This window comes from Ambystoma mexicanum, chromosome 5q (genome assembly GCF_040938575.1).
Source record: "Ambystoma mexicanum isolate Mex_15411 chromosome 5q, UKY_AmexF1_1, whole genome shotgun sequence".
Lineage (NCBI taxonomy): Eukaryota > Metazoa > Chordata > Amphibia > Caudata > Ambystomatidae > Ambystoma > Ambystoma mexicanum.
Genome location: NC_090933.1, coordinates 878455433 through 878482723, shown reverse-complemented (window position 1 = coordinate 878482723; position 27291 = coordinate 878455433). Strand labels below are relative to the sequence as shown.

The window sequence follows — 27291 nt, the reverse complement described above, 5'->3', positions numbered from 1 at the left end:
CCCACTGGAAGTATTTATCTTTCTATTACAAATTGTTAAGTCCACCTAGTGCATCCTCTACTTACATGGAACTTAATTTGATTCTTAAAGAGAGGGGACACGTTTGTCTGTGAATTTAATGACTTTTGTACTCAACTATTGGGCAATTTGGGCCTTTCACCTGGTGATTTGTCCAAGAACCCATTGAGAGTTAAAACATTTCTCTTCCAGCACGATTGGGCCCACACAATAGATACCTTCCACTCTTATGAATCTTTAAAATATCTGACCAGTGATTTTTAAATAGTTTGAGGTATTGCACCGTACCTTACAACTTATACTCATCGGTTTGTTAGACGGCTGTTTATTCGGTTTAGATCTAGTTCTTACCCGGGTGGTGCTCCTTCAGTATAACAAATCACCAGATGAATGCAGGCTTTGCCGCTTTTGTAATTTAACCTCGGCAGTCGAGTCCTTGGAGCATTTACTAATTCATTGCTCCAATCTCCAAAGCTCTTGTGAAATGCACTTCAGGCGAGTCTTGTCTTTAATGTCCCAGATGTCACATGAATGTTTCGGGCAATTTTGCCTTGCTGGTCGATCTACTTCTTTGGTCATGGCACTTACTGGCTTTTTGACAATTTTACTCATGATATTATATGGTATTTGTACATGCAATTAAGATTCACGTTTTTTTTCTTTTTTGGTTTTTGTGCAAATAATGTTTGTAATGAAATTCTTGTATCGATCGGTTTTATGACATGTTAAATAGTAATTGCTTATGTATTATGCTTGGATTTGTTAAAGGTTATTGATTCACTGTAAAACAATAAAATTCTGCCTAACACATTGTGCTTTAAAGTATTTTCTTAATTGTACTTGCCTCATGCTGATACTTGTATTTATCTCTCTGCTATATAGGAACAATCGAAAGAAGATGACAACCTTGAGTCTTTGTTGGACAATGTTGTTGGTTTCAGACAGATGATTGAAACAGCTGGGAATCCTTCTCATCTCAGTGACCAGGATTTGGAGCCAGTACTTTCTCCCCCAGACTCCCTTTCAAATTTATTTAATAATAGGTAAGTTGTATTTTGGAAGCTATTACTTTGCTGATCATTGAACCATCATCAGTTTCTTATAGCATCGCTCTCAGAGCTAGTATATGCATTGTGGTAAGATTCTAGACCTTTAAAATATTTAAAAAGCACTAGCTGAATTGATGCCGTTCCACAATGATTTACATCGGGCCAACTATCTGCCTCTATTTTAGTCTTTAAGTTTGGACCAAGATATTTCCTGGCCAGGCAGCATTGTGGCATTGAAAATGACCATCCTCCCCAGGCTTCTGTATCACGCTCGTTGCCTCCCGGTGCAGGTCCCACACCTTTCCCTTCAATTGTTACATCGGAATATTATGAAGTTTGTTTGGGCCGGGAGCAGACGTGGTTATTCATGTAAGCCTTACACGCCAATAAACACATCGGGGGGAGTGGGTCTCCCCATCTTGTAGGACTACGTCATGGCTCAAATATTTTGCACTTGATGTCTTGGCGAATTGCCACTGATAGGGTTCCCAGGGCAGAAGTCTAACAATTGGCTACTCTTTTTCCCTTGTCGGCTTTGCCCCTTGTTGGTGGTGCGCACATGGGGACATGAGGGAGGCTCCTACCATCCACAGCTGTCTCCTTGGCTTATTGGGATAAAGTGACCAGATTGTGGAAGGTCCTTTGGGGGCTTGGCCCCTTATCTCCTGTCTTTGGGAACCCGATTTTCTGACCTGGCTTTAGAGGGAGGGGCTTCAATGCGTGGCAGAGTGGTGTCCTTCTACATCCTAGACAGCTGTAGCGCTTCAGCGTCCCAGAGTCTGAACGTTTAGGTATCTTCTCCACCACTGGATCACTAATCCAGGGATAGCTGCAGCCGGTACTCGCCCTCTTACTGCTCTGGAGCTCACCATGGAGGAAGACTCTCCTAATCCTAAATCTTCCTGACCTGGGTCAACCCCAGAACTTTTTTCTTTACTAGTGGGATATTTTTCCTTCATACCTCTGTGAATGGGAACCTGTTTCCACAATCACAGAATCGTTTGCTCTTTTTATGGGTGTCATTTTTTAGACACTCCATAGAGCCTTTTTAAAAAATTATCCTCTTTAACAACTTTTTGGCAATAAGTGTCTGTTGTTGCTGGGTGCTCCCCTTTTAAACTTTCTCTGCCTAAACCTGAGAGAACTACAGTTCCCAAGGGTAAAAACGATCTTTGGATCCCTTTTACATTTTGTTAGGTGAAACCAGCACACCCCACCTTATGTGGAGTGCTGGGGAGATGCAATGTGTATCCCCTTTCATACTAAAACTGTAACAATTATGTTACAGGGACAAGCTTAACTTCAGTGGGTGGTGGCAGCGATACCTTGTCTTAATTTGGTGCACCTTTACCGTGGGCTGTGTGCACAGCTGCAGTAAAGGCACCTAAGGGTGCTCATTTTACCAAAATGGCCCCTGTTGTCTTTTTTTGCCATTTTAGTGTTTCTTGTCCTTTCATGTTCCTTCCCCTGACATCCAGGGCGGGAAATTCCTTTGTGTGATATTTTAATTCTGTATTCATAATCAATAAAACACAAGTGAAACAGTAATCAGTAACTACATAACAAGAAACACATTCTTTTAACACATAAAATTGTAAGTTATCAAAACTCAACATTTGAAAATATTCCAACCCCAAACCCCCCTCCCCCAGCATATCATCTTAAAAATGGAACTAGTACATATCGAAAAAATTGACCCCATATTTTGTCAAAGAACATCTTTTTCCTTTTCCTTCTGTAAATTTTATTTTCAATATCAGCAAGTTTATACATCTCCTCAAACCAATTATCAATGTGCAGTGCAACTCGAGACTTCCAGCCTCGCAGAATTATTTTTTTACTGATCATGGCTCCTCTAAGAAGCCATTTCTTCTGCGATAGTGTCAAAGCATTCAACATTTCACCACACCCAAGTACCATAGTCTTGAAATCAAGATCAACATTTTCTCCAATCACTCTCAAACAAATACTACATGCTTCCGACCAAAAGTCATGTACACGTGAACAACTCCAAAGCATGTTCTCCAATGTTCCAACCTCGCCTGAACAGCCCAGCATTCATTTGAATCGGACATTCCTCTCCTTCAATCGTTCAGTGCTCTAATAAGACCCTATTAAGTATGTTGATTTTTCTTGATCTCTCACAAAGACTCCATGAACATAGACCCACATTCACACACACATTCTGCCACATCTCTGACGATATATTGTAGCCCAACCTTTCACTCCAATCTTCTTTTAATTTGACATTATCCTTGTATTTAGCAACTACTTGTTTGTAGATTCCACTAGCAATAGAGCCTTCCCCTGGTCTCCTCTGTGTGCAAAAAAGATCTAAATTCACATCACTACTCCAGTCAACCTTTGTGTGATATTTATCTTCGGCGGGAGTCCCATGAACACCCCGCCCAGACTCCAGTCTGTCTGTGAAGGCAGGAAGCGAGGGAGGAGTCCAAACACCCCATAGCCCTTTGTCTTCCTCCTTGCCTGAATGGGGACAAATCCCGGTGGGGGCCTGGTTGTCCTGGTTGGACAACCAGACCACCCCTTGTTGTAAAATGCAGGGAGAGAATCCAGAAGTTCTGCTGTAGTTCCTGTTAAATACTGCAAACCTGGAAGCTGAAGACAAGTCGACCACTGGAACCGAAACCGAAGAGGATGATGAAGGAAAAGCGGCTGAAACGATTTCCAGGGACCAGAGAGCCTGCTGTGTAACTGGAGCCTGCTGTAGCACTTCCTTCCAATCGACCTAGGGACTCTGGAAACCACGACCCTGACCCAGAGCCTGGTGAAACCCACTGGACTCAAGAAGACCTGCATTTTTAGCTATCCCATGCATTGCTGCATTACCCTGGGACCTCGAGCCATTGTGCGGGGCATGGTCTTCCGAAATCTAAATCTCGCTGAAACTTTGTGGGCGTCCTGGTGCATCTCCAGAGACAGGAATAGAGTCTGAAAAGTCCCCTCAACAGAGTGCTGGCGCCTTTGTAGCAAAAAGGTGCCAAATCCGCAGAACTGCATTTAGCCATGAGGAAAACTATCCCCATTGATCCCTGCTGCAAAGTTCCTTCCAAGGTCCTGTTTTAAGTCATCGTGACAAGGAGTTTCCTGACTGGGTATTTGGCTGTAGATCCTGAAGTCCTCCTACTGCTAAATCTTCTTCAATGCTGAGGTACTGTGTTGACTTGACTTGGGTATGTACTTACCATAAGTCTGTTAGGATTTCTGTGTTGCTGTGGGGGTGTTTTCTGTGATTTGGAGGCCTCTCGTACAGTGCACCCTGTCCCACTGCTAGAATCGTGCTAGGGTGTATTCTGTAGAACCCCTGGACCCTCTTCTAACTCTAGAAGAAAAGTACTCACCTGTTTGCCCAGTCTTCCTAAGGAACTCTGACTTTTGCTACTTAAGAACCTATCCTGACACTGCCTGTTGGACACTAGATCCTAGTGCCCCCCCCCCCCCTTCTGCCACTGAGAACACTCGTGCTCCAAGATTAAGGTATAGACTTTTAAGGGATTGGGCCTTTTGCCTAGAAAAGAAAATAAGTGTTTAAAAGTTACTTACTTGTAAAAGAGTTGATTTGTAACTGTTCACTCTTAGAGTTACAGTTACCAAAGTTCTGACTTACCTTGGATGAGTGATGCACTATTCTTAAAAGTATGGTTAATATCTTTTTTTCCTTAGAAACCGTTTTGCCATTCTAGAAAGTAGATGTGAAGGTATATTAATCATCCGTGATTAGGTTGTGCCTCTTCCCAAAAGTAATGTGTTGGTTTCACCAGATTATGCCTGTTAGGATAATTGTACAAGTGTCCCCCAACTGGGTGTTGCTTCCCCTGACTGGCTGTTATCCTGTCCAGAATAAGTCGGTACTAGGTTGTTGCCTACCTAGAATAACTTTGTCATTCAGTAAAGTGTAACATTAGGTTTTGCTTTGCCTGTGCTGTTGTAGACAGACTCACAAAGAGTCTTTGATTCTAACTGTCCCTCATAAGTCATACATACGGTACTTGTATAGCTGGGAAAGATCTAACCTGGATTTAATAGTGAGGTTAAAGTATATGGGTTTTACTTACCTCGAATTAGCTGTGTGCCATCCCAAAAATAAGTTACAAGAGTTACTGCTTATCTCAATCTTTGTTTCACTGATCTCAAAAGCACCTATAATTGAATATTACATTCATAGGTTTTACTCACCTAATATAACTGTGTTAGCGCAAAAGTAGTTCTAGCTTTTTACTGTACCTGGAATAAGTGTTCCACTATTCACAAAACGTATACTGTCCAGTTGACTGATTATGTGATTTGTACAGAGTCACTGTACAACTGGTAGGGTCTTCTGCCCTGGCATTACTGAATGTAATTGTGAAAGTAACCATTGGTGTTTACTCCCCAAGAATAGGTGTGACCTATACTGAATGTGTATGAAAAGGTTTTGACTTCCCTAGAACTACTGTTAGGTGTTCAAATAAGGTTTATACTTTGGTCTGTGTACATTCAAGTATAGTATTTTGTTATTAGATATGTGTGATAGTACTTATTTACCCCTAGATTTATATTTGCCTACTTGTATTTAAATAAATCATTTATTTTTATATACATAGTGTTTCAGTGTTTATTTTAACCATTTTTATTACAATTTCATTTGTACTGACTCTACAGCACACTCTCCCTCCTAAAATAAGCCTAGCTGCTCTGTCCATGCGACCATGAACTCGGGTGCTGCCGCCTTATACTAAGAGTGGAGTCTTGTACTGCCTCAGTTGAATGTTTTCCTAAGCCCTACTTCAGAAAAACTGTCCTAAGAGATGCAATGGGAGAAGGACTTGAGAGGCCCCATTTCAGAGGATACTTGGGGCAAGATCTGGGTGACAGCTGCCACTGCGTCTCATAACATGATCAACAAGGAGAATGCCTACAAGGTGCTATACTGTTGGTACTTGTACCCATCCCGCCTTAACAAAGTGTATAGTTCCATCCACCTGTATTGTTGGATGAAAAGCAGCCAGCTTGGTAATTTTTTCTTTCTCTGGTGGCAGTCTGGCAAGGCTCGACAATATTGGAAGAAGGTGCTGTCTCTGATTAAGGACATCACAGCCTCCTTGTTGCCTATGGATCCCCTGGTAATCCTGTTGGGGGTGCTGGTGGACTCAGTCTGCCCATTAAGCCTCTTGGGCTGCACTGATCCCCCAGCTATTGCTTGCAGTGCCTTGGCTACAAACAGGAAGATAGGAGAGGGCCCTATAATTAATGTTTGGTGGTACAACGTTTGGGAGATAGCCTTGGTGGAAATGGATTGCGCCATTGCTCAAGGTTGCCTGTCCAACTATGTTTCGATTTGTCTCCCATTGCACGCATTTAGTGATAAATATCCCCTGTGGTCTATCCGAACTCAAATGCTAGTTTTTATTTTCCACTTCTTTAATGGGGTTGACATGCTGGTATCAAATGTCGAGCCGCCCCCTTTTTTTTGACGCTGCCTCCTCCCCTTATGAGCCTGACTATTTTCTTTCTTGTATTGTACCCCGATATGACACTCATTTCCTGCGTTCTTTCTTATCATTTGATTTGTTATTGTTTGATTATTATATTAAAAACTAAGTCTTTGAACAAGTTCTTTTTTTTTATAAAAAAAAGTTTTATTTTTTTTTAAGACCTAGCTTTAATACTTTTGCTACATCAAACCCACTCCTGACACTCTGAAAAGAAGCTGTATCTACACCTGTGATTCCAATATGTAGCTTAGCTTGCGGGCAACATGTTTCTCGCTATACCCCAAAATGTTTGACCAGTTGCTTTGGGTCACTGTGAAAGCCCAGAATGAGGAGGTGCTACTGTGATGAAAGAACAATGGCGGTGGTGGGCTGAGCCATGAAATTGTGGAACAGCTAGCCAATCAGCCTGCTCTGGCAAATAGGCATGCCTTATTACTTGTCCCGCAGGGATCATGACAGTGAGATCATGACAGTAGTAGTATTCGAAGGGTGTGGTTTGGAATGGTTTGCTGTCTATGAAAATGCTGTCTTTGCTTTAGTTTTCATCACAGTGAGTGGTCACCTGGGTATGCATTGCCCGGGGAGCATGATATGAGGCTACATGTATGAATCTTGAGACGTCAGATTAGGTGGGCCCATGAATGTTGAAATTAGAAGCAGTAGCCATCTCCTGCTTCATCCAAGCTGCCTGAGCCGTGTGGGTGTCTAATGTGCATTGCACTTGGGAGGTTGGACTGAGAAGACAATGAAGATAAAAAGGCCAGTGTTGCGGGTTGATGGATAGACACAAGATCACCTGGACATGAGGTAAGTCCACTTTATTGGTTAAGATTACAGCTTGAGTAGACAGTTCTTGTATATGGTAACTGGCACCACAACCCAGGCTATCCTTCCTTAGTTCTTACTGCAGCCAACTGATTCCCTGGAATGTGGACTCTCATCAGAGTCACCTGATATCACAAAAAAGATTAATAATTGTGGATTTGATATATTGGTGCTGTGCGCTCGTGACCACTCTTGAAATAATGTCAAAAAAGAGAAAGAAACAGTATCAGCATAACCGGCAGCGATCACTCTTAACCCGCCAACTCATCCACTGGGGCTGGAATTTCATACAGATCAAAATTATTGGCATGGGAAGGTGAAACGCGCACTGGTTGGTTAAGACAAAATAATCATTTGTATATCCAAATTACAGTATTCCAAAACAAATATTTTCAAAGAAATATGGTGTTTATTCTCAGTGTTGGACAGACGACATGTGTTTCGACCAGCAGGTCGTTTTCAAGGCTGTATTGGTCCCACATAACAATTTATAAATATGCAAATAATATGTGATATACATCATCCCGTTAACACAAAAAATATAAGTATATCCAAATCAACATTTAGGATAGAATGGAAGAATTGAAAATTCACAAGTAGTAGTAATAAAAAATCAAATGTTGCCAATTATATTGAAAAGTAGAAATCAATAATCAAAATATACCACATTTTGAGTTGCCGAAGAGGTAAAAAAATTGTTGCATAATGTAGACAGAGCAAAATTGGAAAAGATTTGTATATGTATTTAGGGGGGGGGACAGAAAGGAAAATTAGCAACCAAATATGGTTCTCTTAATCCTAGATGCATCCTGTTTAGATTTGTAATTTGAAGGGTGAAATAGCCTAATTAGAAAAACTGTGCCAAACTAAGCTTGCCACCATAATCAACCAATACAATGTGCATAATGAGATGAACCCTTGTGTCCCTTCATTATAGAAGGATATATAATGGGTATATTCAGTTCCACCCATATGATAGTGGATAGTAATCAATTATCAATACTGTTGTGGTCCTCTAGGTGAATGAATAGAGGGAATTGTAATGATTCTTACCCTAAATGTTGTTCTAAATGAAACCAGTTTCTGAAAAGATAGAAGAGATAAAGATGTTGTTGTAATGTCTAAGCGGAATCAAGAAGACTCAACTTCTATTTATAATAGACACTTTAAAAGTGGAATAGAGAATGCACAATGCATACCTGTGGATAGAAGTTAATCCATGAGGAAATGCCTCTTGCAGTAATTACTATTGTCCGTATAGATGCGTGAGATTTGAATAACCCTTCAGCGGGTTCAGCAATGTCAATATCAGACAGAAGTATATTCCTAAACTAAAAGTGAAGAGTGTTCACATTAAGCAATCAAAGGTCAAATGATGCCATGTAACAAATATAAGGATGAACTTAATATAATTGTGTTTGGAAAAATGATTCTATAAATATTCTCTAAAAGTGCGTAATATCTTGTGTTAATTATATATTGAGGTGATTAAGAGTGCCCTAGTACAATGATGCTAATGTAACGCTCACCTGAACTCTGCGGGAACCTTCTGGAACTCCAACTGACTTCTACCTTCCTGAGAGCTAGACACGGAATTTCTGTGAAGAAAAATACAATTTTCCCTTCCTTCGTTTTCTTTTTAAAGATAGGAACAGATTTGTAACTATAGGACCAGCAATAGCTCACCTTGGTTTTTAATTTGTTGAGCTCTCCATCCTGTTCAATACAGGGGCGCAAGTCCTGAAGAAGGGACATGGGAGAATGTTTCTTTTTTCTTTTATAGGGGAAGGGGCTAAATAGGCTCTGAGATGGAGAGCAATTATCACTGAGAAGAGGAATGATCAAAAAATGAAGGTTAGCCCTATCCTACTGGGCCTAAGAGGGGGCAATATGCTGTGGTGAGATGCGTGTGTAAAAATACTGACAAAAGAGCAGTGAAGAACTATTACAACTTGCCAACTTCCTCACAACAATGCGTGACTGAATAGTAAACCCCTGAAACTAAGTAGAAGGGTCATAGAACTTCTCAGCCGGATACATGGAAGCAATTAATGACTTTGCGTAATATGAACATGAGTGGACCAAAATATCTGACTAGAAACAAACTTCCAAGGCAAACTCCACAGCCAGGCAAGAACCCGGTAATGACAGCGTAATACCATAGAATGCGTAAGGAAGCCTAATAACATTTATACACATTCAAAGTATCTGATAAGACAGCAAAACGAAGCAAATACATTTGCATATCACTAGGAGTACTTGCGTGAGAGAAACTGCAACGGACTGTGAGGTGAGGAGACCGCTATGACAGGACTCCGGACTGTGACTGGAGCGGGAGCGACTGCAAACTGGAAAAAACAGGAAGGGAACTGATATCTAGTTTTAGTTACTAATGGAACGAACGGTAATTGTAAGTGGACAAGGAATATTTGAGCTGTGACAGAAAAACGGAGGTACGCGGCGAGCGTTCCATCTGAACTCAAGACGAACGACGCGAAGGGCAAGCCTCCTGATGGGCGGGGCTTAAATAGCCGGCACATGAAAACAACTAGACCCGCTAGCTACCTGACTAAGAGGCACCACCTAGCTGCCATTAAGGAAACTCCAACCAACCATTAACATGGGGGAATTAGAATCAGTAACCCGCTAGGGCAACGGGAGTTCCATATGAACCTGTATCTCTTAGGACTAGTATGGGAAACCTAACCTGTGGTCATGACAGCTAAGGCTTAAAGCATGCATCAGAATACATGTGATCTAACATTATTTATATAGTTGTGTGAAAGTGCACTCGTTAAATATTGCATGAGATCAGAGCAAACAAATCCATTCACGGGTGAAAATGGCCTACTTACCCATAAATCGGTGAACCAATACAGCAAGGGGCCTAATCCCTGCATCCTGTGTTACTTCGAACAAAATCTGCCATTAACAAGCAGTGGAAATGCACATAAACGTCACGCAAGTAACGTTCCAACGTGCTTACGAAACACGTTGGAGGCGCGTGACGGCAATGGTAAACAATACAGTAAGTTAACTAGGTTAATGGCCACCTGAGCGTTGTTACGAGAAATATAGATACATTGAAAAAGTCATGTATTAAAGAGAAAAGCTTCACTAAAATAATGTGAATATAGGTTCCCATATTATGCGCCACAAGACACATTATGTCCCACGGCGGATGCCTCTGCCGGTCTTGTGAAGAAAAAACAGCTCTGTGACCAAATTGCTTGTCATGAGCCTATCATCATATATACATTAAAGCAATAGGAAATTGACATTATCAAGCATCCTGAATATACTGGTTATGACGTGAAGATCCCAATAGTTGGGGAAAGTTACAAGATGCAAGAAATATGGCTCTGTGGCACATTATTAAAGTGATTTTGTGACGAGATGTAGACACGTGTGATATTGTAAAGATTAACCAAAATGTTCTGCACAAAACCATACCAGTTAAGGTCAGGGACCCGCTGGGTTCCCGCAACCTAATGTATACAAGTACTCATAAAAGAAGTGTGCAGACTTACATTGACAAGATGATTACGCGAATCAGAACTGAATAATTATGTCTAGTGTTAGGAAACTAATTACAAGGCACACAATTGCAGATTCTTTAACGTCTGAGGTCTGAGATTGAAGATTATACATCCTCAAGTGTCAGTTTGTTACATAATTACATGTCAAATATTCATAACTGTGAGTTTATGGGGGTATGTAATTCCGATACACAAGTTGGTAAATGAAGATATCCTCCATGGTAAACAATTATAGAAACACATGCATCTCATGATTGTTCAGGCCCCTCACAGTACATCTCAAAAAGCAAATTTATTTTGATTCCATCTGTCTCAATCTGAGTTGAATATTGCCACCTCTCTTGCCCCTTTTTGCCTTCATAAGACCAATAAATCTAAGGTCTGATTTGTTAATCAACTGGTGTTCAAGTTGCCAGTGTAAAGCCAAGGGTGATTTAGCTTATGGTATCCTGAGACTCGCTATGTGTTCTCTGATCCTAGTTCTTAATTGTCGAATCGTGCTCCCAATGTACAGCTTGCCACATACACAAATAATTGCATACCCAACAAAACATGATTTTCAATTAATGAAATCTTTGATTTTTGGCATTGATTACAATTTCCACTTTTAAAAAAGCCATTGGTTGTTTTGAGCCCTTTTTTGTTAGAAGCTACATCCAAAGTTTCAAGAAATGATGGACTTACTTTGTGTTTAATTGTAAGAGCTTTGATGAACGTAAATTTAGATTTATCATATAGAAATGGAACTCGGTCTTTGTCCAATCAGAGAATATGCCAATGTCTCAGTACCAATTTGTACAAAGTAGACAAATCTTTGGAAAAGCGTGTGATTATAGAAATTTGTTTTGGTGGTTCCCTAAGTAACCTCTTATTCACCAAGAGAGCATTCTGATTTTTGTCAGCAAATTCCCCACAAGGTATTTTATCAATGGTAGCTCTTTGATGACTACTCAGTGCAGAAAGAACAGAGTTAAATTATTGTATTGAATTATCCGCTATACAAATGTGTTAATCCAAAAAATCTGTTTCTGAAGGGCTCGAGGTCCCAGTAAATTTAATACCAAATGTATTGTTAGTATGATTTAAGAAAACCTGAAAGGATTCATGTGAGGCTTTCCAAATTATCAAAATATTGTCAATAAAGCGTTGCCACATTATCAAGTTGTGAACGAATATTTCTTGATTAAAAACATGGTTTCTTCATACTGCGACATGAAGAGATTTGCTAAAGAAGGTGCAAATTTTGCACCCATTGCAACTTTTTAGTTGTACATAATATTCGTCATTTAATATACAAACATTATTATCGCAAATTTCCAGAAGCTTTTCAGCATTCAACATGTTGTAAATATGAGGCTGAAGAATTACGGAAGGTATACTCAATAGCCTTCACCGCCAACTCATGCTCTATACTCGTGTACAAGGAAACAACATCAATAGTAGCCAATGGGTAGTCTGGTTCCCATTTGACAGTCTGTAGAAGCTGAAGTACATGAGTATGGTCTCTTATGTATGATGTAATTTTAAGTACAAATGGTTTCAAGGCCTCATCAAGAAATTTAGACAAGCCCTCCGTAGCCCTATTAATGCCACTCATGATGGGTCTAATTTCAGGTAGTTGGTCATAAGGCTAATGTATTTTCGGCAAAAAATAAAAGGTCGGCATAGTTGGTTCGGTAATGCAGATGTCTTAACCAACCAGATCGCGTTTCACCTTCCCACCCCAATAATTTTGAACACCTGATATCACCACTCACTCAAGTAGTACCCTCTACAGCCTGGCACATTTCTCTTCACTGGCAAGACCAGTGAAGACAAATGTGGTTGATTCTGTAATCTGCAGTGAAACAGGCCTCAGTGAGCCCACATTAAGGGATCTAAGTGATTACTGCGCCCCATTTACTGCAACCCACGAAAATGCTGACTTTTTTGTACCCCCTTTTCACCCTATATATATGCAGTTGGAGACCTGCCGCCCCCCGCAGCTCCTGTTTCATCCATTATTTTTACTTATTTTTTACATTTATATAGCGCACAGACAGCCCAAGGGCATTGTGGCACTGTTACTTGCAGTAGACTTAGTTACATTCAGCATACGTTAGTGCATTGGAGAGCAGAGATGTAATACATGTTATGCAAAAAGAACAGAGGGGATAGACGTCATGTATACTGTACCCATACCCCCACATATATATGGGGTGAAAAAGAGTGTTGAAATAAATAAGTCGTCATTTTCAGGAGTCGCAGTAAACTGGGAACAGTAATTGTGTAATCCCACATTTACTGGACTAACTCTGCAGCACTCGACAATCAGTACACCACTTGGAACTACAGTACTCCAGGAGCAGCAGCATTGGCTGGACAGATTCTTAATCTGTGCAGCAACCGCGCTCCTCTACTGGACCTCCCGTCTGCTTCGCGCTGTGCTGTATTAGGGCTGTTAGCAGTAGCTTAGCAAGTGCCTAATGGGCAAATGGATACCACAAATGCCCAATGGTCCAAAAGTAGATAAGTTCCAACTGGCAAGGTTTCTGTTTGTATTAGAAATGCTCCCTTCTCTTTTACAAGTAAATAAGTGACCCACATTTCTATCTTTGCACAGCTGGCAAGTGGATAATTGAAAAGTGGCATGCATGCACTATCATTTGCATGTTTTATAACGCAAAGTATGTGTTTAATGCAATCATGCATAATATTTGTCAAACGTGTTACATACTCATTGCTCTGTCCAAGTGGAAAACATGTCATTGCCTAATACTTTGTCCATCTGGCATTTGGGTAAGAGGCAAAGACGCGAATTTCATGCCATACTGTCCATGATTTAATAATGTGCATAACGTTTTATTCAAATAAAATTAACTCACTGGTAATAATTCCCAATTAAAATGCCACAGCTTTTGATCCCAGACAAAACTGTGGAGGGGACCTCCACAATGAGGCATACTTGAAAAAATGGTTAGTATGCTGGTTGAACTTCATTGAGACAATAGGGCTGCAGTTGGAGTCGGGAGACAAAGAAAATGCCCTCCAATGGTGTAAGGGTCTGGGAGTAAGAGACCGGCACAAGGGTGGCATATTGATTGATAAAAACATGTATTCACAACAAAAGAAGGGGGTTGGAGGGAATCCTATCTAGCCCAATCTATCAGAGGGGGTTCCCTGCCCTAACTAAACTAGCTAATGAAACCGTTAGTGTCAAAATGCCTAAATTAACATTACCACCCTGTGTCCAAATCCAAACCTAACCCTCACAAACTAAACTTAACAAAAAGGTCAAAGGGGAAATGCCTTCTGGCTGCTGCCCTGCAGCCCAGCTTTGCAGTTCCAAAATGGAAGTTGAAAAAACGGTGTAGAAAAGCAAAAAAATATTCCACAAGACTTTGTGGTCGATTCCCTTTCCCCAGAGGATATCCAGTGTCACACAGCTTGCTCTTGGTGAGCAGACCTGCTTCACAGGAGCTGCAACAAAGTACAAAGAGCCTGGCTTTCTTTCCCAAGCTGTGCTGTGACTTTTCAGCTCACATGTTGTGGGTCCTAGAACCTGTTCTTTAAACTACCCTCCTTGATCCTCTCTATGCCAAGTGGGTTACACCCGTTTTTCAGTTTCCAGTTTTGTCTCTCTGCATTCACTTTCTCCCACAGACTTGGTTTACTCACCTGACAAAGTCTGATTGTCGATGGCGTATATACATTTCCTATTCCTCATAAGTATAGTTTTGAGATCACTTCCCCAATCTGGGTCCCCCTGTGTTCCTTTTATCGAATCTCGCACATTGCCACAGCCCTGGTTTACTCTCCTGCAAGGGTCTGTGAATGTCACTTGTTTCTGGAAAGTTCATAATTCCCTTTGTTCTGGGTTAAGGTATACCTTTCTGAAGTGGGTGCCAGGTCCCCTTCACTTGGGTGTTCACGGTGGTATCTCACTTTAATCTTCCTTCTGTCCACAGCCTTGGTTTACTCTCCTGCCATGGTCTGTGACTTTTTCTTATATTTCCAGAGTTAGGATTTCCCCGTTATGGGTTCGAGTATGCCTTTCTGCATTGAGTCCCAGATCCCCTTCACTTGGTCTTTCTGCCCCGCTGAGTATTGTTCCTTCCCTTCGCTTCTTGTCCCATATGCTCGCTGCGTCTCTCCAACCTTTAGACTGGCCACCCTTGTCCCTGTAGGGCCATGGCCTTGTCTCTCCAGTTGTTCTCAGAGAGAGAGAGAATATGAGAGAGAGAGAGAATATGAGAGAGAGAGAGAGAGAATATGAGAGAGAGAGAGAATATGAGAGAGAGAGAGAATATGAGAGAGAATGAGAGAGAGAATATGAGAGAGAGAGAATGAGAGAGAGAGAATGTGAGAGAGAGAGAATGAGAGAGAGAGAATGAGAGAGAGAGAATGAGAGAGAGAGAATGAGAATGAGAGAGAGAGAGAGAGAGAGAGAGAGAGAGAGGGAGAGAGAGAGAGAGAGAAAATATATATTTCTGATGTTTGTTAATCTGCTTAGAATCACATGCTGTGCATAGGTCCGACATCCAGTGGTCACTGCGGAGTATTGCATTTTGTTTTTCGTAGTCGAAAAGGGGACGTCGACAAGGCGTATCTGTAACACTATCCCTATAGTGACGTGCGTTGTACCCACAATCCCTCACGCGTCGAGATCCCTCTGATTGTTTTTTTTCCGCCCAGCTACTGGTCGCCTTTACGCGGAGCTCCTCGAGAGACATTGCAGATTTCATCTCCTCGACCTTTGGTCGTTTTTCCTATATTAATATAGACATATCGATCCCCCCCTCGACGCTGTTGTGAAGCTGTCTCCGCCGAGCAAGATCTTCGACGGAGGGGACGAGCGGAGGAGATCCTTCGGCGTTGCCGAACACGTGGCCTGGCCTCGCAGGCTAAATACAGTAGGGAGAGTGGGGGTCGTGGGACATCTCTAGTTCTTTTCTGAGAATGCCTTTCCTTTTCCCCTTCCTTTCCCTTGGGGTGGTTATCACGATTTATTGCCTCGGCTATGGAGAGAACACCCTTTAGGTTTTGCCCGCTTTGCAAGGGCAAGTTTACTTGGAAGGACAAGCATTCACGGTGTAACCGCTGCTTGCCCCTCGATCACAAAGAGGAAGGTTGCACGGCTTGTCGGCTTCTTAAGCCACAAACTCTAAAAGACCGTAGGGTCAAGAGGTGGGCGGCCTACGCTATGTCGAAGGCCGACGCTCCACCCACCGTCGCTACCTCCGACAGTGACGAGGAACGTGATACCACGACCTCCGCTACGGAAGTCAAAAACCCCCCTAGAGAGCGCACACGCGCTTCGTCGTCTGTCCCCGGCCCCGACGGGCTCGGCTCACGCCCTGCTTATGGGGATGAACACCGCGGCGACATTGACGCACACAAGACCACACATAAGCACACAACCCATGGCTCTTCTTCGTCGAAGGCGAAGAGAGCATCAGCGCCCAAGGAGACGCAGGTTTCACCGGCGGCCTCCTCGGACCGTTCGGGTTCGAAGCCCCTCTCGCAACCGCAGCCGCGACCAGCGACTGGGCTTTCGGCAAATAAGGGCGCCGCCCCCAAATCATCGGCCGGCGCGCATCAGCAGAAAGCGCATGCCGCCGTAGAGCGATCGACACCCATAACGTCGAAACCACAGCCATCCGCTGACAAACGAGTCGCTGAGAGCTTGGCGAGGATCGTGGTAGCCGACGCCCACAAGCGTACGCCGAAAGACTCGTCGAGCGCTACGCAAATGTCGAAAGACACGCCGAAAAGACAGGGACGATCTCCTTCAGTCGAAGGAATTACCAACACACCTGAAGGCTTTTCGGAGGGCGACGGGACACTTTCCTCGACGTTGTGGGAGAGGTCGAGCCGTTTTCAGCTACAAGACACCAATTTTCCCCCGCTAGACCGCTCAGGGGTACCCCATGAAACCATGGAAAGGCTCCATCTCTGCATGGAAAGAATGGAGAGGTTTATGAATACCCAGAACCCTCCGACTCCCAAGAGAATAAGAGAAGGGCCTCAGGAGGACCCCAGGGGCAAAATTCCAAGACTAGTCAATCCCCACCAGGACACAGCCTCAGACTTCCATAGTGTGTATGACCTCACTGGGGAAGAACATTATTTTGAGGAAGAGGATGATTTTATGGACGAGGAAGAGGGACGGAACCAGGAGGAAGGTCTAGAAGACAGCCCAGACTTGGTAGGAGAAGGCTTCGGAGAAAATCCAGAAGAAGGACCTTCTCACCCCTGGCAATCCCCATCAATATATTCCGACACTGATGTCCTGAACCTAAATCCTCCTGACAATTCACCTATTAGAAACACGTCTCCCATTGACGATCAGCCCACATTTAATGCCCTGTTGCGCAGAGCAGCAGCACACTTCGAACTGGACACTGGGGAGCTCTCCCCTGAATTAGACTTTGTGGAAAGAGTAATTAAGGAGAAACCCCCGGTCAGTCAGACCATTCCCCTCCTCGCTTCGGTGAAGAGAAGAATCATCCCTTCGCTGTCCACACCCGCACTAATCAGAGGGGTCAATCCTAGAATTGAAAAACTTTTCACTCCTTCACCCTCAGACCCGCTGTACATCAGGAGACATTCCATTCCGGATTCCCTGGTAGTAACCAACACAAGAAAGAGGGCAGGGGTACCACTTTCCACCAGTGTGGCACCACCTGACAAGGAGGGCAAGCGGTTATATGCCCTTGCAAAAAGAGTTACATCCTCGGCTGCCTTTTCGGCAAGAATTGCAAACAACAATTCTTTGCTCGCTAGCTATGCGGATGCGCAGTGGGCCAAACTGCGCAAAGACGCCGAAGAAGCGCCGGAACCATTACGTACACGCCTGCTTACAACTATTGGCGAAGGAACCCAGGTCAACCAGAGTATTGTAAAGAGCTCTCTGGATGCGGCAGAAACTGCGGGACGTTCCCTAGTTCAGGGAATAATCCTAAAACGCCACGTATGGCTGCGCAACTCAGGGTTCAAACCGGAGACACAGGCGTCTTTAATAAATAAACCTGTTGAAGACTCAAACCTCTTCGGGAAAGCGGTGGATGAGGCTCTGGAGATGGCTAAAAAAGAGTTTGATACTATCAAAACTCTTGACCAAATCTCTAAGCCCTCTACCAGGCGCGGCTATGGCAACAAACGCTTTTTTCGTGGCCAACGCCAACAACAAAACCAGCAGCAACAGTACCCTGCCACCAATTTCCAGACCAATAGTGGCCAATACAGCCAAAGAGGACAGCGCCGGGGCAAAGGAAGAGGGCGGGGGTCCACCCCCAGAGGCTCCCAAGCCCCTAACAACACCAAGTGACGCGAAGATTCGCTTCCCCTCCCATGCAACACCGGTCGGGGGCCGGATAACATCCTTTCTTCCAGCATGGGAGGGTATAACGTCAGACCGCTGGGTACTTTCCTCCGTAGCCCACGGATATTGCATCGAATTCAACAGTTCCCCAACATACAAACCCCCGAGGGGACGACGCATGTCACCGGAACATCTTGCCATCCTTCTACAAGAAGTACAACAACTGCTGGAAAAAGGAGCCATAGTGGTCGTGCCTCTATCTCAGGTAACGGAAGGTATTTATTCAGTGTACTTCCTTGTACCCAAAAAGGATCTAACCATGCGCCCTGTATTAGATCTGCGCCCAGCGAACAAGTTCATCAAACCCCAAAAGTTTCGTATGGTGACCTTACAGGAAGTGATCCCACTGCTATCACAGGGAGATTACATGACAACATTGGACATGAAAGATGCATACTTTCATATTTTAATGTTGCCAGCGCACAGAAAATACCTCCGGTTCATGATAGAGGGCAAACACTACCAGTTCAGAGTGCTACCCTTCGGCATAGCATCAGCACCAAGGGTATTCACGAAGGTGCTGGCAGTGGCAGCGGCCCACCTGCGCAGGTTGTCCATCCCAGTTTACCCTTACCTCGACGACTGGCTCATAACAGGGGATTCTTACGAAACATGCTTCTCCAATACCCAAAAGACTGTAGACCTTTTGTTCCAGTTGGGCTTCTCCATCAACGAAAAGAAGTCCAGCCTAGACCCCAGCCAAATCAAACAATTCCTAGGAGCTCTAATTCAAACAAAGGACGGCCTCGTCTTCCCCTCCAAAGAGAGGGTCCAAAACATGCTGTTTCAGATCCCTCAATATGTGACCGGTCGAGAGGTGACGGTACGCAAAGCAATGCGCTTGCTAGGCATGATGGCATCGTGTATTTATTTGGTACCTCAAGCGCGCCTGCGCATGCGCCCAATGCAAGAGTGGCTCAACAGCCAGTGGTGTCAGGCCAGCGGACTATGGGACGATCTAGTGGTGGTCTCGCAGGCCTTAGTTCTCTCGCTACGGTGGTGGACAAAGGAAAACCTGGAAAAAGGGAAACCCTTTGCCACACCCGCGGCAGAAGCCACTCTAACCACAGACACATCCATCACAGGATGGGGGGGCTCACCTATCCCATCAGACTGCTCACGGAGAGTGGACTCCGAACGTAGCATCCAAACACATCAATCTTCTGGAGCTACTAGCGGTGTTCAAGGCGCTAAAAGCCTTCCAGGAACACCTACAAGGCAGGACAGTGATGGTCCTTACAGACAGCACCACAGCCATGTATTACATCAACAAGCAGGGGGGAACCCACTCTCCAGGACTGTCCAAACTGGCCCAAAACATATGGAAGTGGGCTCTCAAACAGAATATGTTCCTTCTGTCACAACATGTACCAGGGGAACTCAATCTGCTGGCAGACAAACTCAGCAGGGATTTCCCCCTGCCCGAAGAGTACGAATGGCGACTGCACGAAGACATCGTCTTCGACGTCTTCACGCAATGGGGATTCCCAGAAATAGACCTGTTCGCAACCCTGGAGAACTCACAATGCCAAAGTTACGCCTCCAGGTACCCCCAGAACCAATCCAAGGGGAATGGTCTGTCGATTCAATGGTCAGGGAAATTTGTTTACGCTTTTCCCCCGACTCCCCTTCTCAACAAGGTGGTGCACAAGATGCACCAGGAACAAGTAACCATGATACTGGTGGCCCCAATGTGGGCCCGACAGCCATGGTTCGCTCACTTGATGGAGATGTCTCTATCTCCCCCAGTGAAACTCCCCTGCCCGTACAACATGCTGTTACAAGACAGGGGCAGGACTCTGCATCCATGCCCCCAGAACATGGACTTAGCAGCCTGGCTCCTGAAATCATAGAATTTGGACATCTACAGCTCCCGCAGAGATGCATGGACATACTCAGGGAAGCCAGAAAACCTAACACTCGCCACTGCTATTCTAGCAAATGGAAGAGATTTGTCATCTGGTGCAGAGGAAAGAGCATCAACCCAATTGACTGCTCTCCTACACATATTGTTCTATACCTGACCCATTTATTGGATTCAGGTCTAGTGTTCAATTCCATAAAAGTCCACCTAGCGGCACTTTCTGCATACACCACTTCCCAACTCAAAGTGTCGTGGTGGAAGATCCCTGTTATAAAGGCCTTCATGGAGGGAGTAAAGAGAATATACCCCCCGATAGCTGACCCAGCTCCCGGATGGGACCTTAACGTGGTACTTACCAGACTCATGGGCTCACCATTTGAACCCATGCACAAAGCATCTCTTAAAGACCTCACTCTTAAGACTGCTTTTCTAATAGCTATCACCTCCATCAGGAGAGTAAGTGAACTACAGGCTCTTTCTGTTCTAGACCCCTTTGTTACAGTTCACAGAGATAAAGTGGTTCTACGCACTCACCCAAGGTTTGCTCCGAAATTCATCTCAAAATTCCACGTAAACCAGTCTATAGAACTACCAGCGTTCTTTCAAAATCCTTCCAACTTGGGAGAAAGGACTCTGCACACACTAGATGTCCGCAGAGCGGTCATGTTCTACATGGAAAGAACCAGACCACTGAGAAAGACTAATCAGTTCTTCGTCTCGGTGGCAGCAGGAAGAGAAGGGGATGCAGTTTCAAAGTCCACTATTTCTAGATGGATTGTTCAATGCATCACTCTCTGCTATACTCTTGCTAAGAGAGAACTGCCCTTTAGACCAAGAGCACATTCTACTCGAGGCACGGGGGCGTCCATAGCATTCATTGCAAATGTTCCCCTTGAGTCCATCTGCAAAGCGGCTACCTGGAGTTCTGTGCACACCTTTACAAAACACTACTGTCTAGATGCACACTCTAGATCTGACTCCCAGGTGGGACAGGCAGTATTAAGACATCTTTTCTCTACTGTTCCTTCTCATAACCCACCGCCAACTCCGGGTACTGCTCGCTAGTCTATGCACAGCATGCGATTCTAAGCAGATTAACAAACATCAGAAGACAATGCATTACTTACCGTAAAAGCATTTCTGATGGTTGTATCTGCTTAGATTCACATGCACCCACCCTTCCTCCCCGCTCGGATGGAAGGAACATAGACATCCTTTTTCTATATTTCTCTCTTTTCTGTACTCACTCACGTCTAGAAGGCTCCCTCAGGGCAGAAAAATACAAACAGAGGGACCTCGACGCGTGAGGGATTGTGGGTACAACGCACGTCACTATAGGGATAGTGTTACAGACACGCCTTGTCGACGTCCCCTTTTCGACTACAAAAAACAAAATGCAATACTCCGCAGTGACCACTGGATGTCGGACCTATGCACAGCATGTGAATCTAAGCAGATACTACCATCAGAAATGCTTTTACGGTAAGTAATGCATTGTCATATATATGTATATATATATGAATTTTGAGCTGCTTCTGGAACTTCAGGTGGTCCGGCTCAAGTTTGTGATGGTCAGGGAGGCCATTCCAGAGGAAAGCACCTGCAGAGGCGAGAGATCTATCCCCCTGACCCTCAGAGTCTGCGGTGGCTGAGCGAAGGCCTGGAGAAGGAAGGTGTTTTAGAAGAGAGAGTTGGCTGTAGTGAGGGTCTCGGCCCCAGAAAGCCTTGTGGATTATGCAGTGGGTCTTGAACTTGATCCTTGCATCCACCAGGAGCCAGTGGAGAGATTTCAGGGCTGGAGACATACAGTCCCTGGGCTTGAGGCCAGGGATAAGTCGCGCAGTCCTGTTCTGGATTAGTTGCAGAGGGCGTAGAGTAGAGGCAGGCAGATTGAGAAAGAGGTTATTGCAGTAGTCCAGCCTAGAGAGAATTAGGGCTCTGGAGACAGTGAGCTTCTGGGGGAAAATAAGAAAAGTAAGAATGCCTTTAAACAACCAGCTTAGAAAGCAAATTGTTGTTTCGGCCAAGGGTATGTACCGTTTTTTTCCTCTAAAAAAACTCCTGCCCTGGTGTATGACGATGTGTCCCTTATTGCCAGGACACCGCTTTTGTTACAAAAACTCTGTATGAGAATTTTATGGCCACCCAAGACCTAAAAGTTAATGCTGCCAAATCGGTGGTAGTTGGCTTCTCATCAAAAAAGTGCACTAAAAGGTAACTTATATATACCACCGGGCCCGATAAAAGGATCCCAGAAAAAGATTCTTTCTCAGATCTGAGGGCTACTTTTCTAAAAATGTGAGGGGTTTTGAGCTTTTGAGTATCGCAACCAGAAAGATGACACAAAGTATTGGTTCCCTTAATAAATTGGGATCTGCCTATAGACGCCAGTCAGTGCTGATTATTATGCTATTTCACCAATATTGGATCTTTCATAGATTCACATGCTGTTTCAATATTCCTGTCGTCAGACTGGGAATCCTCGGTAGCGTTAAAGCAGTTTACTTTTAGATTTTAAAACTGCCGGGTGCTCTAGCGTTGTCATTTTGGGTCACATTGCCCCACAACCTATAAACTGGTCTCCCTTAGCTCTACTTCAGAAGGCCATCTTCAGATTTTTTACTGCACGTTCAGTGTTGATTCCTCAAAAACTCTTCCTCTTTCGATGATTTGATTGCTATTTCTTTGGTTTTTTGACTCAACATCTGCATTTTGAGAAGTTCTGTGCTTTCTTCCACCCGTCAGTGGTTTAGTTATAGTTGCTAGTCTCTTACTGGGGGCTGGTTCAGCTTCCGTCGTTGAGGTCCCTTTGGTGTGCATGTTGATGCTATGGCAGACTCCAGAAAGAAGACTTCAAGACCTGTTCCAACTGCCATCTGAAAAATGGGCCTAGTGAAGATCTTCACAATGACCATCTCTACCCAGATCATGAGGTCAACGACTGCTCCATTTGCCAATCATTCTCCACCAAGATCCTCAAGGACTGTCACAGAAGGTCGTGGCTTGGTTGGACGAAGGGGCTGGAGCCTCTGATTTGGCCTCTGTCCGAAGTCATGCTTCCCTCTGACAGAGCAGACCCCTACAACATACTCTCTCTTCAAAGAGGTTGAGGTCTCACAAAGATTCTTGAGTGAACAAGGGTCATACTATCCTTTTTCCTACTATCAAGCTGCCACAACGTAGATACCGGTGTAGACGACAGTCTATAACAGCATCAGTAACAACCTTGTCAACAAAGCACTCGTCCACGTCATCTGCTGGCCTGCCCTAGTCTTCTGCTAAGAAGCATTGGTCTTCCCCCTGGTTTTGTCATATTTTAAGCCCTCCCTTGGCGAAACTTGCTAAGTGCAGTTTCTTGGGCATATTGTGGTTTGTTTTTTTGCCTCTGGATGTCCATTCCAGGCTTCTTGAAGACTCCTACTGATTCTCTGCATCCTACTCTGGAACCGTTTCTGGGCTGTTTACTTCACATCTGTTCGCTGCCAGGACCCTCTGCTTTACTTTGGGTTGCTGCTGGTGTTGGGAGCATTGCTGAGACTTGACCACCTGTTAAATAGCAATCATGAGTCAGGAATGCAGTTGAAAACAAACATCCTTTAATTCAGGCTTACAAGCTACACAGCGTCCGTGCAGAAAAAGCAAAACAGAAATGGTCAACAAAAGAAGTCCCAAACGGGTTGTTGTTAGCTCGGTGTTCTGCTTTGCACGTGGGGCAAGAGTAAGGTCCTTCTCTCCGTCGGTTGCTCGTCGCCCTAATATGCCCAGTGGAATCCGGCCGTATTCTCACTCCATTCTTCGCAGTCCTCAGGCTGTGTGTACAAGGTAAGACAGAGAACACCCAGGATTCCGTGAACACAGCTTTTAAACTTCTTGCAACCCCTCCCTGCCAATCTGCAGACACACCTGACCCATTCAATCGTGTTGAACCCGTCCCCCTTTCTTTCCCCGGTCCATGGCTTTGCTCCCGCCACCTGCCATTCTCCCTGTTTGCCCGATCCCTCCTGACCACCCTGTGTCCTTTCATCTTTGGCGTACCCCCGTCTCCCATTTCGTGAATATGGTAAGTGCGGTCAGCTGCCTGTCTTGGTTAAACAGAACTTTATGCATTTCATGCTCCGGAGACTTGACCACGTTGTAGCGTGTAGATTTATGAGAACTGTAGTCTCCTGCGTTAAAGGTTTAGTTGCCTCCACAATTAAATGAAGGAAATGGGTGTTTACAATGCTTCTCTGGGAATCATGTGTTTCTTCATTCGCTGAAACGGGATGGAGGGGTTTCAGACATTCAGTTTTTGCAATTACTGTCGGGTTGCATGGTTTTGAAACGGGTCGGAGTGGTTTCAGACATTCAGCAGGTGCAATGATGGCAGGCTGCCGTGTGGTTGCCTCTTGGTCGAGCCCACGTTGTTTTTTCGGCATGACTGTTCAGAGGGACCCAGCCCGTAAAATGCTCCTAGACCGGTAGGAGCTAATGGCTTGGAGGTCTTTGTTCGCTCAACAATGCCAGAGCCCCGGGACCTGTCAGTTTCTACCTCTCCCCACCAATTCTTCAGTTTAGGACGTGTGCGTATGTCTCCAGATGTTTTGCCCGTCCTGGGATTGTTTGCTGATGTGCTGTTTTCGTCTTTTGTCCACTGAACCACCAAGGGCCATCTATGCGGTTTCCCACGTCTTCCTTGCTGACTTTTCTACTCACTGCTTGAAGGTCGATGATGTAGGAAGAGCCTTTGTTCCTTTGCTGGGTGGCTGGTATCGTCGCTGGCTCAGGGTGCATGCCCAACGATCTGAATGTTGGACACCACACATGTGAAAAAAGTACTCTACTTACCAGGTTGTTTTCTGCTGCTAGGGAGGTTTTCTCCACAGTTTCCAATGTGAGCATCAACCCTTAGTCATGGGGAGAGTGATTATTCATGATACTCATCCCCCGGTCTCCCTTTGGTCCAGGGTAGAGATTCTTTGGAGATGAGTCTCTACCGTAGTTCCAGTAGACATCTAATGGGCCGCGTCCTGCTCTGCTGATTCTTCCTCTGGGGCACTTGGTCTATCCTTAGACATCTGGAACACTTCCTTGGAGTCTCGCGTGGCCTTCCCCAGGGTTGCACACCGCAGAATCTGGCCATGTAGGGTAGATTGGTCTTGCCTCCAGTAAAGCCGATGGCCCATTGGCTCGTCTCCCATTATTTCTTATGGAACTCTGTAAAATTGACTGTGGGGTACTCATCTGACCCTGAATCCCTTAAGGGGGTTCAGTGAGCCCTGGACCAAGTATTATCATTTCAATCATGGATAGCCACTGGCCACATCATCTGCCCAACAACAGACATTCAGGCACCAGCATGTGTACTTTGACCCGGCAGTTCCAATCCCCAAATCTGGACTCACAGACAAATAGCCTATTTGCCTGGGAAAGCAGCAGCTTTGCCTGCGAAAAGACATTCTGATATATGGCAATTCCGGACCGGAGCGGGCAGGAAGAAGGCCAAAGAACAACATGGGCAAAAGACAGGCAAAAACCTTGCGGCATTGCCATCTTGAAGTGCAAGCCACTCTTAGTAACCAATTATCGTAAATGCAACAGTGCACAAAGTAAAAAGTTAAAACACAGTAGAAAAATGTAAATGTCACCAAAAAGCCACTACAGAAAAAGATGTAAGGATACAAAGTAACCTAACCACAATGTACTTTAGGGTGATACATACAGATGTAAAGATACCAAGTAATCCTTAAAAAGACACATGGTCTCACAGCGCTGATCATATTATGGGCTGATTGATTTTCCCATCCATAAGAATGCCCAAAAAGAAAATGGAATTCAAGCAGGAAGCTTTACATAGCTCAAATAAGTCGGGTCAGGAGTCAAAACAAAGAAAAAAAAAAGGGTGGCCGATAGAAATCTATGGGAGGAAAGCAATAAAAAAGTATCTTTCCTAACAAGTAGCAACTGTAGGCCTTGGGATTTGTTATTTGTGGTGCCACCACTTCTTTCTGTGAGATGCACGCTGTGGCACATTAATATTCCCTTCCTGGGAGCAGGGGTTTCTCAAAGGCTTGTGAATTTGTTCAGCCAGACACTGTTTTTTCCTCTCATTGGTAGATGATTGGTGTCTATTAATGATGGCTCTGGTGTTTGGTGTGCTATCCAGAAACAATTTTGTGCTTTCAGATGAGTATAGATCAGTGCTGCAGGTTGCATTCCACAACAGCCCAGTTGCTTAACTGGGAAGAAGGTTGAGACAGTTTGAAAGACTAGTCTACTTATATCCCTGTTCGGTGACCACATCTATATTTTCGGTTTTAACTGTTATTCCTTCGGTGTTGGTGCTAGCTTATACAATAATGTGAGTACCTATCCATACACCAGTTTCACATCCTCAGTTTACATTCAGAAACTGGGCATCGTATCCTGGCTTATCGGTTTATGCTCACTTTTTCCTTGCTTATTGATACACAGCCTTTGCTGAACCCTTGGGTTTTGAGAGCATAAGAAGCATGGGTCAGGTAACTAGAAATGCACTTAATTCAATGCAGCTATTGGCATAAAAAGGCATACACAAAAAATGCTAATTTGCCATCCTTGTAGGTCTTTGTAGGTGAATGCCACCAATTGTTTCAATCATGGCTACTTTTAACCTTGCCATTTGCCTGCAATTGGTTTGGCTGTTGCCTGCAATTGTCTGTTGTTAGTGTAGTGTGCATATGTATTGCAAGCATAGCATACCAGATCACTACTTTGAAGTAAAATCAAATGATGGATTTCTAGCAAATGTGTGATTATCTTCTAGTGTTGCATACAGTTAGATCCCCAGCTGTGTTATAATCTTAGAAGAAAGACATAGTGGCCCCTTTGAAGGATGGTAATGATTGCCTCCCAGAATCGAAGGACGACACCTAGCATCTATTTAAAATTGTGGTTTAGTGGATTACATGGTGTGTGTACAGGCATGTTATCCACGTCTCTCACTTAACAGTATCCACGTCTCTCACATAGTACTAGGCTGAATTAGGAAACAAATGAATTTCTTTAAATCATTTGGAGGTGCTCTCTGTGCAAATGAAAAAGTGTACTGTTTTGTGGCTGTTTCCTTGTTTGTGAATCATCTCCCTTAAAGACTTAAAGATGCTAAGGTAAACTGCCC

At 44.2% G+C, this 27291-nt stretch overlaps 1 protein-coding gene across 1 annotated transcript in view; it reads left to right on the top strand.

The window, feature by feature from the left end:
- The window catches only part of VIRMA (vir like m6A methyltransferase associated), a 1848046-nt gene that overhangs the window by 1388239 nt on the left and 432516 nt on the right, over nucleotides 1-27291 (top strand). Inside the window, exon 20 of the mRNA XM_069621370.1 lies at nucleotides 901-1061. Within this exon, the coding sequence (XP_069477471.1) occupies nucleotides 901-1061 (161 nt within the window). The remainder of the gene's footprint in view (nucleotides 1-900; nucleotides 1062-27291) is intronic.